Source organism: Pogona vitticeps, chromosome 3, assembly GCF_051106095.1.
Source record: "Pogona vitticeps strain Pit_001003342236 chromosome 3, PviZW2.1, whole genome shotgun sequence".
Taxonomy (NCBI): domain Eukaryota; kingdom Metazoa; phylum Chordata; class Lepidosauria; order Squamata; family Agamidae; genus Pogona; species Pogona vitticeps.
In genome coordinates, this window is record NC_135785.1 from 192672574 (window position 1) to 192691004 (window position 18431).

At 37.9% G+C, this 18431-nt stretch overlaps 1 protein-coding gene across 12 annotated transcripts in view; it reads right to left on the reverse strand.

The window, feature by feature from the left end:
• Positions 1-18431, reverse strand: part of DMD (dystrophin) — a 1295019-nt gene that overhangs the window by 596955 nt on the left and 679633 nt on the right. For all 12 annotated transcript variants that reach the window (XM_078390471.1, XM_078390476.1, XM_078390472.1 and 9 more), the window contains one exon: positions 1251-1401. In XM_078390471.1, the coding sequence (XP_078246597.1) occupies positions 1251-1401 (151 nt within the window). The remainder of the gene's footprint in view (positions 1-1250; positions 1402-18431) is intronic.

Consider the following 18431-nt stretch of genomic DNA (forward strand, 5'->3'; position numbering starts at 1 on the left):
CTGGGCCTTAAAAACAAAACAAAACCAAAAATAAACAATGGAGCAAGCCCCATCAGAAGGCGCTGGGGCTGCAAAACAACAACAACCACAAATAAACCAGGGAGCAAGCCTCAAAGGCGCTGGTGGTTTTTTTAAAAAAACAAACAAACCCCAAAATAAACCACGGAGCAAGCCCTGAAGGTGCTGGGGCTTTAAAAACAAAACCAAACCAAAAATAAATAATGGAGCAAGCCCCATCAAAAGGCGCTGGGGCTGCAAAAAACAAAACAAAACCAAAAAACAAAACAATAGCACAGCACAGAAACATAACTGCCCCCCAGCCCAAACCCACCCTGCAAAGCCCACCCAGAACAGGCAGTTTTTAAAAAGCAGAAAGCAGCACCTTACCTTACAAGGCAGTCCGAAGCCTCCCTGCAAACGCACACACTTTCACTTAGAAGCAAAAGCCAGGCAGGCCCAAGCCTCCTCCAATCGCACATTCTCTAACTGCTGGGGCGAAAGAGCTACAAAGAAGCAGCTTCTTCACCACCAACAGTTAGCAATTTGAATTTCCTGCCTTTCCCCCTGCCTTTTTGTGTTTGTAACTGGTAGCTCCAGTCGCAAGTTGAAGCAACATTTTGTGGTCGGAGCTGGTCGTGACTCAAAATAGTCAGAAATCAGGACATTCGTAAGTTGAAGCACCACTGTACATTAATTCTTACCTATATTTAGTGTCATTTAAAAATTATTCTAATGTGTTTGAACCAGCAGGGTTTGTTTTCATTAATTACGTTAATATATACTAAAACCTACTTAGTTCAGAACCACTGCAGAACAATGTCTAAAATATGGATTTAATAAACTAGCAGTTTGAGGTTGATCTATGGATGACTTCACAGGGAATGATTTGACGAGGAAAGCCAGTGTGTTGCTGAATTTTGACAGATGCAGCTATGCAATGTGAAAAAATAGTGAAATCAACAATTTTATTACACAGTATTGAAAAAAAACTGCTTGTTCCCGCATTCTATACAAATGAATAAATATTCCTCTATGACCTGAGTACCTGTTAAAAAGTCAAGGTAACAAAATCAATAAATGCAGGCCTTTATATGTCATGCCTGCAAATTTCCAGTCTTAGTTAATAACAAATGGCGGAGAGTGAAAATGTAACAGACAGAGACACAATATGTAACAGAGACACAAATAAGGCTCACAGCTATAAACCAAACCCCAAAAAATCCTTAGAATAAAATGCTGATGAATTCTACCTTGATACGTTGCTTGGCTTTGGAAAGGTCAGGATCCTCAGAGTCTATCTGTATTTTAGTCAAATCCTGTTCTGCCTCAGATAGCCAGTGGTTAAAGTTCTTCATGTCATGATGAAAATTTTTCCATTTCTCCACTGATCTGTCAAATTTTCTGTAGAATAAAACAGAAATTATAGATCAATTACTTCAAAGTAGCAAATATTTATTTATTTATTTATTTATTTATTTATTTATTTATTTATTTATTTATTTATTTATTTATTTATTTATTTAACTTATATGCCGCCCACTCTACCCAAAGGTCTCTGAGCAGCTTGGGATGCCTTTATAGTTTAGAAACAAGTTTTGTTATGTTCCATCAAAGCTGAGCTATTCTAATCTGAGTATTACTAGTGTTTTTATCTGTGCTTTTAAAAATATGAATAGGGATAGATGCATATCAGTGACAAAGGCCCACACAAAAATACACATCAACATATAGTGAACAGAAAGCTGCTTGTATAGAACCCTTACCCTAACCCTAACCCTAAAATTCCTATAAAGCAATTACATCTTATTAGCCCTGCCTGACAGATAAAAAACAGAGAAGAAACATGATTTAAACATTTTATCACTGAACTCCACTGTTTTTGTTATAAACATCTTTGACGCATGTACTGTGCTTTCTGACAACTCTGAAGGAAGGAAAGAAATTTGTGAGGCAGTGTGAGCACCAGAATATAATATTTAATTAAAGAGATTAACAATTAAAAATAACTAAAATTATGTATGCAGCCACATTATAAAAATATACAGTTCTTGATCGGCTAAGCAGCTAAACAGAAATACCTGTGCCGGGTGTACCCGTAGTTCACAACTCATGATGGGCAAATCTATCAGTTTCATTTCCCCGTTTTTGCACATTTTCATTCCACCCTATGTTCACCTCAGTTTTTGTAATTTTAAAAAATAAGTCCACGTGAAACTTTGTATGTATTGACATATACAAAATTAATGCATGCAGGTGAGTAGGGAAAGATACGCACTTTATCCTTCCTCATCAGTACAAACTGCTTAAGAGTCTTGTGGCAGAATGCCCATGTCCCACCTGTCCGTCATGTGGAGCTCTAGAGCTCAAGCCTATGAGAGGACAGGAGGGCAGAGACCATAGGGAGACTGAGAGAGAAGGAGACAGGAGGTTTTTGAAGGTTTATGAGAGAGACTGGAAAGTTGGTGTAGCTGGTTGATGTGTTAAAGAATAGTTAAAGGACAGAAGTGTAATAAAATAGACAGTCATCAGATCATATTCCAGTGCTTGATGTGAAGTAATACAAATAAACGTGTTTAATATCCAAGTTTAATGAGTGCAGCATAACAAAACAACTACGAACCTACTTGTGTGATTCAACAACCAAATAATAAATAATCAGTTATATTTGACAACACGTGTCTATGCAACCTTATTGGTAAAGTGGGGATAAAGATCCACTGCTGGCAGCAGGTGAAAGGAGAAATAAGGAAGTCGTGTCCAAAGGTGGACCTGGGTTTGAGGGGAAAACGTAGGGACACTGGGGGTGCATGACAAGTCTCCATGACAATGTCTGGATTTCTGTGTCACAATCAACTTTTAGCCTGGGATAAGTGGACTGAATAAGGCTGAGTGTTTTCCAGTCCCAGAGAAAACCAGACCAGGCGCAGCAAGACCTTATACATGTCTATCATATCTTAGTCCTAAATCTTCTGAAACACTTTTTTCTCACCTGTTTTCTCACTGTCATAGGAAAGGTGAAAAAACAAATTTAGGAAAAAAACCTGATGTACTATTTTATCTGCTACAAAATATCTATCTCACCCAGCACAAGATATTATAGAAACTTCACTGCTTTCCCCAACTTGTAGTTAAAAGGGAATATACAGCAATCTCCTTAAGAGCATTTAAAACTCCCAACACTCCTGATCTTGGTTTACATATCCTTGAAGTGCTTCACTGCATCCAGGAATCAGGAATCACTAGCTCAAAGCTATAACACAATAAACAAAAATTCAAGGTCTCTCAACTTCACATATAGATCTGCAGATGCTTTGTCCTCATCTTTCTCGGTACAGGACATGACTGGACCATGAGCTGTACATAAATCCTTGGTTAGACCAAGAGAAATCAAGTTTCTTGTCCATGACGCTGTTTACACAAGGATTTCTGGCAGGTGTCTTACTGATCCAGTAATCCATTTTTTTCTTTATACAATTTCTGGTTTACAGGGTTGTCTTTGTAATGCTACAATCCTATACATGTACATTCTGAAGTAAGTCCTTTGGTGCTTAGTAAAGCTTACTTCAAGTTAACCATGCAGAGAGCTTCAGTATAAGACATTTATTTTATCAACTTTATATATATGATTAGCTGAGTATTTTTTTATACATTTGGACTTGATGAGTTTATAAAGAGCATGTTTGATTATTAAAAACTAATTTAAAATACAAAGTTTCTATCACAGAAATTACAGTTGATAAAACTAAAGCCTTTCCCCCCACATTTAACAAATATTGTGCTTATGTTTCTTTATTTTCTCTAAACAATGCTCTGAAGGATTATGCTAATATTAACCTAAAAATTATGCAGAGTTGTCAACTTGATTCAGCACAATTAGCACCTTGAAAGAAATTTACAACACTTCAAAGTATTATTAGTAATACTATTTATGTGAACCAAGGTGTTAGCTTTAATAGTTAAGGTCATTCTGTCAGATAGTCAATGGAACTGTATTCATAGCTTTTAAAATGGAAAATTCACACTATGAATGTTAACCTGTTTTAAATTAATCTGATTTTTAATCTTCTTTTAAAAATCTTCTATATATTTAAATTACATATAATCTCATTTTATGGACTATGGGGATACAACGAAGCTATGGTTTACCATGGCTAGGCAACGAATCAGTATCTATGGCCAAAAGCCTATAATCAGCATGGTCAGGCCCCTAGGCTTTCAGGCCCTCTCCAGCACTTCAGCCTTTCACCCCACTACAGTTGACAGCTCTAGGGTGCCTCAGCAAAAAAATAAAAATAAATAAATAATAAAAAATTGATGGGCCCTAGTCCCTGTGGGGCCCCCAGGTTTCAGCCTAGTCAATCTTCAGAATAATACAACCTTGACAAACAGGAGGTATTATAGAAGCAGCCTGTCTTCGTAGACTTAAAATGAACAATACAGGTAAACTGAACAGGAGTTTGATATATTCACAGAATTAGAAAAACGAACTGCAATGTGTAGGATGGTGTTAGAATGTGGATTGCTTTTAGGGCCTCATTTGCCAACTGGGATCAAGCCAGTGAGCTAGATGACAACATGGGGAGGGGACCTCACCATAAGCTAATGGTCTCTAAATGCTCCCTGACATCATCTCCTCTTCTCTGTATAGAGGGAGACACACGGGTCCATAGATCTTTCTGCACAGAAAAAGCCGTTCCTATCTACCATCTCAGGCTGGAAATAACCAGAGCAAACCTCCTACACACAGTTCCTTTTCCCAGCAGAAAACATATGAACAGAAACCTGTTCTGAGAGTGAGCAATGATTTTTCCCCCATGTACAGTTAGAATTCCCCATTGGGCATGCAAGGGGAGAAAGAGATAAAGAACACTCCTAGCTCTGTCCTTGAATTGGAGATCAAATTTCCCATCTGGGAAAGCAAACTGCAGGTGAGGGAATATCCACAACACATCAGCGACATGTAGACTGGTGTGAGGATGTGTAAGTGGAAAATAAATCCCAGGAGAGGAAGCAGCATCTCTTGCACCTCATGTGGAATGAATTCAGACATTATGTGGGCTAGTTCAGATCTGTAGGTTGGAGATTACCCTACCCTGGTATGGACAATATTGTTTGGCATTTCCAACCACAGTAATCACACAGTAAAACTCCTCGAAGAGTCTGGATTCTTAGGAGGGTAACTCAAAGCTGAGACACCAAAAATCCTTCCACCTTCTTCAAGATTATATCAGCAGAAGAGAATGGGCAGCTCCAACTGAACTTCAATTGAGCTCCAAAGAAATGGGTAGCAGTAGTAGTGGAAATTGGCTGAGGATCTTTCACAATTGTACCCTCAATAATAGGCAGCAATAGTGAAACACTTCTGAATATTCTGAAATAGTTCTAAATATTTTGAAAATCCTATTATGAGACAATCCAAGACAGTGGGGATGATAATAATCATATGTTGAAATCCAGTAATAAGCCACAATTAGAGTAGGACCATTAGGGAACAGTTGATTCACCAAATTCCCACTGATTCAACAGGCCTAGTCTAGTTGTGACTTACTATTGAATTTTAGTCATGGAATTCCAGAGTATAAGAAACAAGACATAGATGGCTGGATAGCTCAGTGGTTTAGGTAGCTGAAGGCTAACAGTTCGATTCCCCACTCTGCCTTCTGTGAGCAGAACCAGTCTGTATGGCCTTGGGCATGCTGCACAGTCCCAGGAGGCCCCAAGAAGAAGGAAATGGTAAACCACTTTTAAGTATTCTCTACCTAGAAAATCCTGAAAGGGGTTGCCATAAGTCAGAATTGACCTGACAGGACATGATTATTATGATTATGAACAATTATGGTACAACTATACTCTTTGATAACTTTCAATCCAAGACAAGCTATTCTTTATTGTGCTTATAATAATTATATTCTGACACCATCATAATCATCATCCAGCCTCCAAAATCCCATGGGAACATCAGGTAGAGAAGGTGTCAGAAAATGATGACGTCAAGACCCTGTGGGATTTCCGGATCCAAAAGGACAGACATCTTGAACATAACACACCAGACATAGTAGTAATAGAATGAAGAACTGTCTGGATCATTGACACTGCAATTCCAGGGGATGCCAGAGTTGAAGATAAAGAACTGGAAAAACTAACAAAGTACAGAAACCTGGCAATTGAAACATCTTGTTTGTGGATGAAACACACTTCAGTGGTCCCCATAGCCATCAGGGCTTTAGGCACAATATCAAGAGCTACAAAAATGGCCTTATTAGGAACGGCATACACAGTGCACTGATATTTAACAAATACTTAGGTTTTTGGTTAAAACTTGTATCTGTTCTATAATACCAATCAATGATTTTATAACTTTGATCGACTGTGCCTGTTTTTTTTAATCATCATCATCATCATCATCATCATCATCATCATCATCATCATCATCATCATCATCATCATCATCATCATCATCATCATCATCATCTCTGTAGCTTGTCCAAGATCACAGAGGCTGTCTCTTCTACCAGACACAGTGAACAATAGAACATGTAATGCCTTGTGCTCCAATTCAGTGAGCTATATCCAGCCATCTAATCAGGATGATGACAGCTGAGTAATAAAATCCAAACTCTTCCTTAAATCACCTGCATGCTATATCACATTTTAAATTTTCCAGCAAATTTTCCTTCCATTTGAGGCTGATGATAAAAATGATCTGTTTGAGAGCTTTTAGTGTGAATGCAAGCCTTAAAAAGCATCCATTACCACTTCCCTGGAGAAAATAGAGAGAATGCAACTAATTAAGTACTATATGGAAAAACGCAACACAGCGTAACTCCCTAGTCTTCAAACATGCATGAATGTCATTGGCAATAAAGTTTTGAATTTCTCAGCTTGTCAAAAATTAATTATTAAAAAATCTACATGAAGCACCAATATTTTACAATAAAATCACATATATTTAATATATGATAGCCTTAATTAGTATTTTGGGACATAAAGGACAAATAATTCATAATTCTTTGTGAATTATGATGGTGTGTTATACCAACATTGAGAATTCACAAATGTACTGAAGTTAATATATGCACCTTCTACATTTTGGTAGTATTCCATGAATAAATTGCAGAGACAGGTGATAAATTGCAGTTGTCATTTCCTTCACTACCAACTAGTCTTCTCCACAAAACATTTTACTCCCTTAGGAGAGTGAAACATTAGAAAGCCTTTATCTTTAGTTGGTGCTGAGAATACTTTGGCTAAATACACTTTGAAATGTATTTTGTGCTTAATTTAAGAACATTGGCTGTGACTCTTATAGGCACATATGGACATACCAAGCCAGCATCCCAGTCATGGAGGGGACTCTTTCTTTACCAGCTGAATGTTACAGTTGAATGTTACAATTTTTTTTTATAGTAGGCAACTGGATTTCAGCCATTAAGTGATGGTTCCAAATATATTCTGAAGTGTATTTACCTGAGGTATTTTCAGCACCAACTGATGTCACAAACCCCACAAAACCAAAATTTCTGTTCAGGGATGCTAGAAAAACAGTTTTTACTCCGCAGGGGAAAGATAAAGGTAGGTTCAGGGTGCGTGTGTGATAAATATTTTCTTGCTTGCTTCTTGCTATTAGAATTCTATTAGGAAAAAAATGTACATAATCATGCAAGCTTTTTCCAGTGAGACTTGCTTTCCCATGATGTGCCTCAAATTATGGTAGCCTCAATTTATTATTGGGGGGCATAGAAGGAGCCTCCCTGAAGAGTGGGAAAGCATTGTGGGTACACTTGGGCAGTCCCTGGGCAATGGTGTACAACATGGAAATCTTTCACTGCCAAAAGTGTTGCAGTGAAACAACACCAAACCTACCCACTTCATGGATGCTGAACCCCTAGGCGACAGCTGTAGTCGAGGAAAAGTTGCTGCACACATCTCAAGCTGTTACCGCATATGGTCAAAAATAGTTTGTCTTGATATCTTAATTGGTTTTTTATTTTCCCTATACGCGTGTTCATGATTCTGAATTGTGCAACACTCTGATAAGAAAGTTTAGTCATTTTTGTTTCTAGGGAGAGTTCCAGCTTGATTTGCTCTAGAACCCAGTTCCTTTCAATTACTTCATCATCAACATTAAAGTTCTTCTTTAAGCATTAAAGTTCAACACTGAAGTAATTATTCTGTAGACACTTTCTTCTTAATATTCAACAGCAGTCCTGCTTTTTCCACCTTCATCAGGAGTCATTTGAAATGACCGCTCTTTTCCTGCTAATAATATGGTCTCATCTGCATAGCTTAATTTTAACACCTATATTCATTCCTTGTTTATCCTCAGCTCTTGGTATGATGCATTCTGCATACAAACTGAACAGATCAGAAAATAAAACTCACTCTTGTCCAAGACCTTTGCTTATGGGAAATCATTCTGTTTCTCTGTACTTTGTCCTATCAGTAGCTTTTAGTCTACATAACAGGTTAGTCATCAGGACAATCAAATAATTGGCTCACCCATTTCTTTTATAACAATCCATTGGTTTTCATGAGCCATACAATCAAAAGCTTTGATTTGGTGATGGGGCATGTCGGTGCTAGAGCAGCACTCAAACAAAGAACCTGGGACATAGAACTTCAAGAGCATATGAGCCAGTCAGGCAAATACAGTGTTGTTACTAATAATGCCTTTATAATATCTTCATATTTGACAAACACGTTGTCAACAAAGACCAGAAGAGCCTTCACATTAAAAGGTAAAGGTAAAGGTTCCCCTTGACAATTTTTGTCCAGTCGTGTTTGACTCTAGGGGGCGGTGCTCATCCCCATTTCCAAGCCATAGAGCCAGCGTTTGACCGAAGACAATCTTCCGTTGTCACATGGCCAGTGTGACTTAGACACGGAACACTGTTACCTTCCCATTTGCATGCTTTCGAACCGCTAGGTTGGCCGGAGCTGGGACAAGCGACGGGCACTCACTCCGTCGTGTGGATTCGATCTTACGACTGCTTGGTCTTCTGACCCTGCAGCACAGGCTTCTGCGGTTTAGCCCACAGCGCCACCACATCCCACGAGACTTAATGTTTTATCCTCTAAGCTCATGGAGGGAAGATTTAAACATAACCTATCTCAGATTGCCTGTGTCCATGCAATGATGGCCAAGTGGAAACAGTAGGTCATGTCTTCCTGTACTGTCTTTTCTATAGAGGTCTACACATCAACCTCCTGAGCCCAATCTCAGATATCCAGGGACACCTGATGAATTTTACTTTCCGAGCAAGACTCCCTTATTACATGCTCTCTGGCAAAATTTTGTGCAGCAGCAATGGCACAACACTCCCTTATAGTCTCCTGAGTTCACAGACTGACCATGAGGGTGGTTTATTGTCGAGCGTAGAGAAATGTTGTGGTTGCAACCGAAGGGAGGAAATGTTTACAAATCTTAACAAATATGTATGAAGGACTCCCTATAACCCAAAGACCCTGTCCAAACCAGTTTGCCCTAGACAATCCAATGGTTCAAAGGAGAGCTATAAAAATGCTGTATTTGATTTTCCCCATATTTTACAACCAGTACACAATTAATTATCTGTTGTACACTTTTTAAATTGCATTTTGTATATTTTAACCACATAATATGTTTTATGAACTGGTTGTACATTTTCAAACTGAATTTTGTATATTTTAGCCACATAATATGTTTTATGAATTGGTTGTATATTTTCAAACTGCCTTTTGTATATTTTAGATAAATATGTTTTATGAGCTGGTCACCCGACCATAATAAATAAAATTCATTCATTCAAAAGCTTTGATGTAATCTATGTAATACAGTCAGACTTTCTTTTGAAATTCTTTGGTATGCTTCAGTACCCAAAGTATGTTTGCAATATGATCTCAAGTCCCTCTTACTTTTCAGAATCCAGCTTGAACATCAGGCATTTCACACTCCATATATAGTTAGTATTTGTTGTAACACATTAAGCATCATACAACATGCATGGAAGTTAATGCAGTATTCCTATCATTGCTGAACTGTTTTGTTTCTCCTTTTTTAGGGACAGGAATGTACATTGAAAATTTCCAGTCTGTGGACCACTGTTTTGTTTTTCATATTTTTTGTCATATTCTTGTTAGGGTGTTCACAGATTCAGTCTATGTACTTTTGAACAGTTAGTTCTCTTGGTATCATGCCTATAACTTGTGATTTGTTTTTCTAAGTGCTTTTGAGCGTGCCTTTTACTTCATTTTCTAAAACTGCAGATTCTTCATCACATGTTTCCCCTTACAAAGAATCTGTTACTCTTGTTTCTCTTCTGCACAATTCTTCTCCAGAGACCTGGCAACTGAAACATCTCAATTGTGGATGAAACACATTTCAGTGGTCCCCATATTCACTGGGGCTTTGGAACAATATCAAGAATTTTCACACAGTACTATAAGGAGTTGCAGATCTCAGAAATAACACCATCAGAGCTACAAATATGGCAATATTAGGAACAGCATACATACTGCCACAATATTTAACAGATACTTAGTGACAGAGGTGCTGCGTTACCAGACTACGCCAGGGGGCGTAATGGTGAAGTGAACTGCCCAGAGATGAAACCAAACAGACACTGTTGTAGTGTTGAAAGTATTATTTACATTAAAGTCCATATATACAGGGGTAAATACAGCTTCTCTTGGTCTTTATACAGTCCTGGTCATACACAGTAGTTCTTCAGTTAGTAATGGTAAATTACAGTTTCAGTAACCCAAGATTGTTACCAATGTAAATAGTCCAGCATCTACGAAGTCTTCTCCTCTCACCACAGAGATAGTCTTCCTCCAGGATCTTCTCCTTGCAATATGGCAAGTCTTCATCCAGCGATGCAGTATATACAGCTCTCAGCAACACGATCACCAGCAACACAACAATACAACCACTACCCAACAACCCAAAACTACCCAACAGTTTGTCTCTGCAAGCTTGGCTAGTTTTATTCTTGGATGAACCAATCAACTTGGTTGTCACACAGCTGCCTCAATTAACTCAGCTGTGCTCCTTTGTTACATGTTGCTTACTAAATCCTGATCCTGTAACAACTTATACACTGAATTGCAATGAACAATTCCTTAGGTTGACTTTGAGACCTGTCAATCTCCTCCAATTGTTTATAGCAATTCTGTAACAAATGTATCTTACATTGTACATTGCCTTGAACATATACAGAGTTCTTCTTACATTCACATACATTATATCATTCCCAACATTTCACATGCTTTGTTATGTTTAGTTGGCCCCAATACTTTAGTCAAACAATCAGCTTTATTGTTTTCTGTTCCACAGTATACCAGTTCAATTAAACCATTCTCTATACTTTGCTTTACATTTTGGTATCTGATATCTGTGTGTTTAGATCTGCTTTTTACATTTGGTGAGTTCGCCATCTGTATGACAGCTTGATTATCTTCAAAAACTTTTATTTGAGATTTTATATTCAATCCCAGATCTTGTGCCAATTGTTTATAGAATACTAGATCTGTACACAATTCAGATAATGCTGCATACTCAGATTCGGCAGAAGACAATGATATAAATTTCTGTCTAGCTGTCTTCCAGCTTATCAAACTTTCTCCCAAATGTACAGTCATGCCTGATGTTGATCTTCGGATTGTTAAATCACTACCATAATTAGCATCGGCATAAGCAGTAATAGACAGTTCTCCCACTGGTTCTAAATTTAGCTTTTTATTTTGTGCCTCCTTTAAATACCTAAGTACTCTTTTTGCTGATTGCATGTGCCTTTCATTCGGCTTGCTCACATTCCTAGATAGCAGATTTACAGCTATAGAGATGTCTGGCCTTGACCATCTGCTTAAATATAGTAAGCTGCCTACCAGTGATCTATATACATCAATATCACAATCTGGGCCATTAATATTTTCTTTCTCGAACTCTATGTTCATAGGAGTTGCTGCACCTTTACAATCCTCCATTTTATATTGTTTTAGGAGTTTTAATATTTTACTCTTTTGGGCTATTTTAAATCCTTTCTCACTTCTTTCTATTTCTACTCCCAAGTAGTTACTTATTTCTCCCAAATCTCTCAACTTGTAATGTTTCTTTAACATTTGGATTGTTTTTTCAGCCTCTTTCTTATCTTTGGTAAATATAGCTAGATCGTCCACAAATACTAATATTATAGCTTGTGTTCTCTCATTTATAAATAAACAAGGGTCAGCCTTTCCTTGCATAAAACCATTATCCTTTAAAGTTTTAGTTAAATGTTGGTTCCATTCATGGCCACTTTGTCTGAGACCATATAGACTTTTTTTCAATATCCAGCATTTACCTTCACTTTCAATACCTGGTGGAATTTCCATATAAATCGTGTGTTTCAGGTCAGCATATAAATAGGCTGTTTCTATATCAACATGCCTGGTCATGAGATTATGCTTGGCTGCATAGGTTAAAGCAAATCTCAATGTCTCTGGTCTTAGAGCCGGTGCAAAAACTTGATCATAGTCGTTTGAAGTTTGTGCATATCCTTTTGCCACTAACCTTGCTCTATACCTCACATTACCATCGGCATCCACCTTCCTTTTAAATACCCATCTGGAACCAATTACTTTTGATTTTTCAGGCAGTTTCACCTCCTCATAGACCTTCAGTTGTTTTAATGAATTTAACTCCTTATCCATTGCCTCTTTCCATTTTATTTGTTCTTTCTCAGGCATATTACATATGTCATCATATGTCTCTGGCTCAGCCACATTGAGACAATAATAGGTCTCAGGCTTGTACCTGTCAGGAGTTTTTCTCTCTCTGCTAGACCTCCTAGGTAATTCCCTGTCCTCCTCGAGAGTTTCCCTCCTTTCTGAGTTGGATGGAATTTCTTTGTCTGATTGCATTTCCTCAGGTTCTACTTCTCTTTTTATTTCTTGCTCTGGTTGAGAGTCACTATCATCTGCACTATCTTCACTACTTTCATTCCTTTCATGCAATTTAATTATTGTTTCTGGGGGTTTGCATATTTTGTCCCAGTTACTGTGCTCATTAAAAGAAGCACTGCTACTTATCACAAGTTTGTTGGTATTTGGCAACCCAAACCTAAATGCTCTCCTATTTTGTTGGTATCCAAGGAAATACATCAACCTGGCTTTCTTCTCACCCTTTCTCCTTATTTCTTTTGGGATGTGAACCCATGCAGGAGATCCAAATACATGTAAAAATTTTAAATTTGGTTTTCTCCCAGTCCAAACTGTGTAGGGTATGTTGTTTATCCCACTGTGCCAAAGAATATTAATATAAAAATTCGCACAAAGTGTAGCTTCCCCCCAATATTTCTCTGATAGATTACTCCCCCTAATCATTGCCTCAGCCATATTCTGCAGAGTTTGGCCCCTTCTTTCAATAAAGGCATTCTGAGTAGGTGTATAGGGAGCGGCTCTTCTGTGAGTAATACCATTTTTCTTTAATATTGCTTGAAATTTGGCATTTGTAAACTCTGTTCCATTGTCAGTTTGTACCACTTTAACCTTTTTCCCTGTTTTGCGCTCTACAAATTTGAGCCATTTTTCAAACTCTACATGTACTGCACTTTTATCTTTCATGAGATAACAGTATCCAAACCTGGACTTTTGGTCTTGGATAGAAAGAATGTATCTAGCTCCTCCTAATGATGCACTTTTGGGTCCAATTACATCAACTGACACCAAATCTAATATATTTTTCACTTGTACATCACTATGTTTCATTATAGGAGCTTTCTTACTCTTGGCTAATTGGCAAGCTTGACAATTCACATATTCATTACATTGCTTTAAATTAACTCCTACTGAGTTTTCAATTGTTTTTCTTAATGTTTTGTAGTTTGCATGTCCTAGTCTTTGATGCCATAAATGAATACAATCTTTGTGTATACATTTGTTTTCATAGACATTGTTAGCCTTAGTACAGTTTAGCCTATATAAATTGTTTCTAGCATAGCAATTCAATTTTTCATTGTTCTTGCTAGTTATTATACATTTACTCTCATAGAAAGTGCTAACAAACCCATTCTTTGCTAATGAACTCACAGAAAGTAAATTATGCTTCAAATTTGGAACATGTAAAACATCTATTGGTCTAGCAATATAAGGCAATTTCACTTTACCTTTTCCCAGTACCTTAGCACTAACACCATTTGCTAAGCATACTTGTTGGTTGGATACAGGTTGGTAGTTAAATATTAGCTGTTTGCTCTTACACATGCTGGCAGTTGCTCCAGAGTCAACAATCCACTCTTCTCCCTGTTCAGAGTTATAAATTTCCTCAGTCAGGCTTAGTGTTTCTCTCTTGCGTCTGGTTTGTTTTTCTTTTACTTTCTTAAATTTACAGTCTTTCATCAGATGTTTTCTTGAGCCACAGGAAAAACAGCGTTTTCCAGAATGAATGCTTGCAGCTGTGTCCCCCTCCTCCTCACTTTCTTTCCGCTTATCACGGTGATTAGTGAGTTTGGAGTCTCGGAGCTGTTTGTTATCTTTTCTCTTTTGTTCTTCTTCCAACAGTTTGCCCGTTATATTAATTACTGTTAGCTCTGCTTGAGGAAGAATTTCTAAATTGGTCACCAGCTGATCATATGACTCATCTAATGAAGACAGGATAATAAATGTTTCTTGTATTTCTGTAAATGTGATGTTCTTTTCTTGTAAGTCCATCAACATTGACTTCATTGCCTCTAAATGTTGAAGCATACACCCTCCAGCTTTCAGTCTAGTTCGAAAAAGTTTTCTGGCAATTTGAATCTGGCTTCCAACGTTATCTCTTACGAAGAGTCTCCTTAAATCCTCCCATGCCTTCTTTGCTGAGTTTTGGCCTCTCAGGTGGATAAGAAGACGGTCTTCTAGAGTTAACCCAATAATAGCCAGAGCTTTAAAGTTTAGTGCTCTTTTTTCTTCATCTAGGACTGCTGGGGGATTTTCTACAATGTCCCATAACGCTTCCTTTTGTAATAGCAACTGAACCTTCTGCTGCCAAGTTGCATAATTTTCCCCATTCAACTTCTTTATGCACAGTCCAGCCATAGACATTTCATTGGCCATTTTTACCACAGACTGTAGACCACACTACTTTGGCTCTCTCTGTTCAGCAGTTTCTTCAATAACTTCTTAAATTTATACCTGGATGCAGTCTGGTGCGCTGTCTGGGCCCATAACCAATTGACAGAGGTGCTGCGTTACCAGACTACGCCAGGGGGCGTAATGGTGAAGTGAACTGCCCAGAGATGAAACCAAACAGACACTGTTGTAGTGTTGAAAGTATTATTTACATTAAAGTCCATATATACAGGGGTAAATACAGCTTCTCTTGGTCTTTATACAGTCCTGGTCATACACAGTAGTTCTTCAGTTAGTAATGGTAAATTACAGTTTCAGTAACCCAAGATTGTTACCAATGTAAATAGTCCAGCATCTACGAAGTCTTCTCCTCTCACCACAGAGATAGTCTTCCTCCAGGATCTTCTCCTTGCAATATGGCAAGTCTTCATCCAGCGATGCAGTATATACAGCTCTCAGCAACACGATCACCAGCAACACAACAATACAACCACTACCCAACAACCCAAAACTACCCAACAGTTTGTCTCTGCAAGCTTGGCTAGTTTTATTCTTGGATGAACCAATCAACTTGGTTGTCACACAGCTGCCTCAATTAACTCAGCTGTGCTCCTTTGTTACATGTTGCTTACTAAATCCTGATCCTGTAACAACTTATACACTGAATTGCAATGAACAATTCCTTAGGTTGACTTTGAGACCTGTCACTTAGGTTTTTGGTTAAAACTTGAATCCGTTATATAATACTAGCCAATGTTTTGACTGTGCCTGGTGTTTTTAACAACAACAACAAAAACAACAGCAGCAGCAACAACAATAATGGTTTTTATTTATTTATTTATTTATTTATTTATTTATTTATTTATTTATTTATTTATTTATAAAACAATCCTAAAGCAGCAGTCATGTTTTGCACAAATGCAAATTGTTGACTAATTAGTAAAAATACATTTTTGTCAGAAAAATACCAATTTGTTCTATTTCACACTTTTATGTATGAAGAATACATATTTAAAGGGACATGGTAGCGCTGCAGATTAAACCGCAGAAGCCTCTATGCTGCAAGGTCAGACAACCAGCAGTCGTAAGATCAAATCCACATAACGGAGTGATCTCCTGTCGCTTCTCCCAGCTCCTGCCAACCTAGCAGTTCGAAAGCATGTAAAAATGCAGGTAGATAAATAGGTACGACCATGGTGGGAAGGTAACGGTGTTCCGTGTCTAGTTGTACTAGCCACGTGACCACGGAAACTGTCCATGGACAAACACTCTACAGACTGGAAACGAGGATGAGCACTGCACTCTAGAGTCAGACACGACCGGACAAATTGTCAAAGGGAACCTATACATATTTATTTGGCACAACAATACATTTGCCATATATGTATCTGTGTGGAATGTGCTTTATTTTAAAAAACTGAAGCACTAGCAGCTATCGTATACCCTTGACCGAAGAACAGTACATTCCTATCTGGGATGGTCATTCTCTTCCACCGAACACGCAGCTTCGGGAGGGACGCACATGGAGCGGTGAGGGAGGAAGGGGACACCCGCCTAGCCAGACAGATCAGCCGAATCAACCCTGGCGATCAATGGGGTGACAGATGTCGCAGCCAGATCGCCCTCACATCCGACTGAAACACTAGATGGGTTATTGTTGGCACATGTCCTAACAACCAGCCATCCCTATGCTTGCTCTTTGTATATGCTGCACTTTCCTTCTCATAGCTAAAAGTCCCTACAGACATTTTACAATCACTCTTTGTCTAGCTCTCAAATGGAGGTGAGGAACCTTTGGAGCAGGGCTTTAAAATTCCTCATCAAAGTGACTATGTCAAGATTGCTAAATTGATAAGAATAAGGAATTCAATGAACATTCTTTCCAACTCTACATTTTTTAGAAGCAAGAGTTATCGGTTACTGGGACAGAGCTCACAGAAATTGATTTACCATACGATCCCACCCAAACAAATTTCTGTGTCAGGGATCAGAAATTGCAAGCACTCTCTATTGGTGTTTAAATATTTAATTGTCTCCCTTACTAGGTACTCCTGTGGTGCATAATAAAAGACCCTAGTGAATCTTAATTGTAGCTTATGATAACTAGAAGTTATCATTTCATGAATAATAAAAGGCAATTTTTAGTAGCATGTAATTGCAGCACTGGCACTAAATATTATTTGGAAGTACATAGCTCCCTACAATTTCAGGAAATATTGCAACACATTAAAAAGAAAAGTCAGTCTGCAGCTGTATCTGGTGGCAGGTGGAGGAAGGTCCCTAATTGAACAGACGTTGTAACAAGTGAAACGGCATAACAGTTCCTCTCACTGTGTCATCCCATCCTTTCTCTATGCTTTGATCACAAATATATTGGGATAAAAATATTCTTAGAATGACAGTCAAGAGGACAAATGGGTCCACAGAATTAAAAAACACCCTAAATGTTGAAATTGCCTCGAATTTCAACAACAGGCGAACAACAGGCTCCGTGCCCAAAATTTATCTTTTTAAAAATAAAATTTCTCAAGGACTGAACACTGTGATACTTGTGCATATACTGAAAAATTCTTTATTTATTTCCAAGCATTTATATTTAATGTAGTAAAGGGGTAGGGGAAAAAACTTTAAAAAGAAAAGAAGGGCATTATTTCACAACTACATTCTATCTGAGACTTCACAGAATACTGTTTTATTAACTTGGTATATGCCTCTGTTTGTGCTCGTCAATACTGACCATTCTTCTCATGAAAGCCAGCCCGCAGTCAGAAACTATTTACGTCAATCACAGTTGCTGTCCTCGAGGATAATAGTGGCTAGGACGTATACCTTGTTTCCTTAGGTACTATTCAATCAAGATGCTTGCACAAAAATCCACTGAATAAGCACATCAACGTTTTCTGAGGTTACACAAGAAGATATATCCAATGCCTCCTTGTGCTAGCATAAGCTTGATTCCTACCAGTGGATCAATTTCTGCTTGCAAGGTAAAGAACATGAAGACTGTCATGTAATGCTCCACTGGTAAAAGCAGTTGGATTCTGGCCTAAGAATGCAATTGTGTATGAATACAGGTTTCTATAGTACACATTGGTACTATATTGCAGGATTGATATCAATTTATTTGTCATCAGCTTTAATGTGTAGATCATGGGTAGAATGTTGAATGGCAAACTATAAAGAAGCCCAATATAATTTAGCTAAATGAGAGAGCTAGTAACATTCATCTACCATGGGTCAGTAAATGCCCTGGTCAGCATACACTGCATGATTGATGCAAACAATCATGGAGAAAAGAGTTTGCTATAGAATTCAAGAAAATGTTTAATAAAAAACAAGCATGAAAAAGAATTTTAAAGTCACTT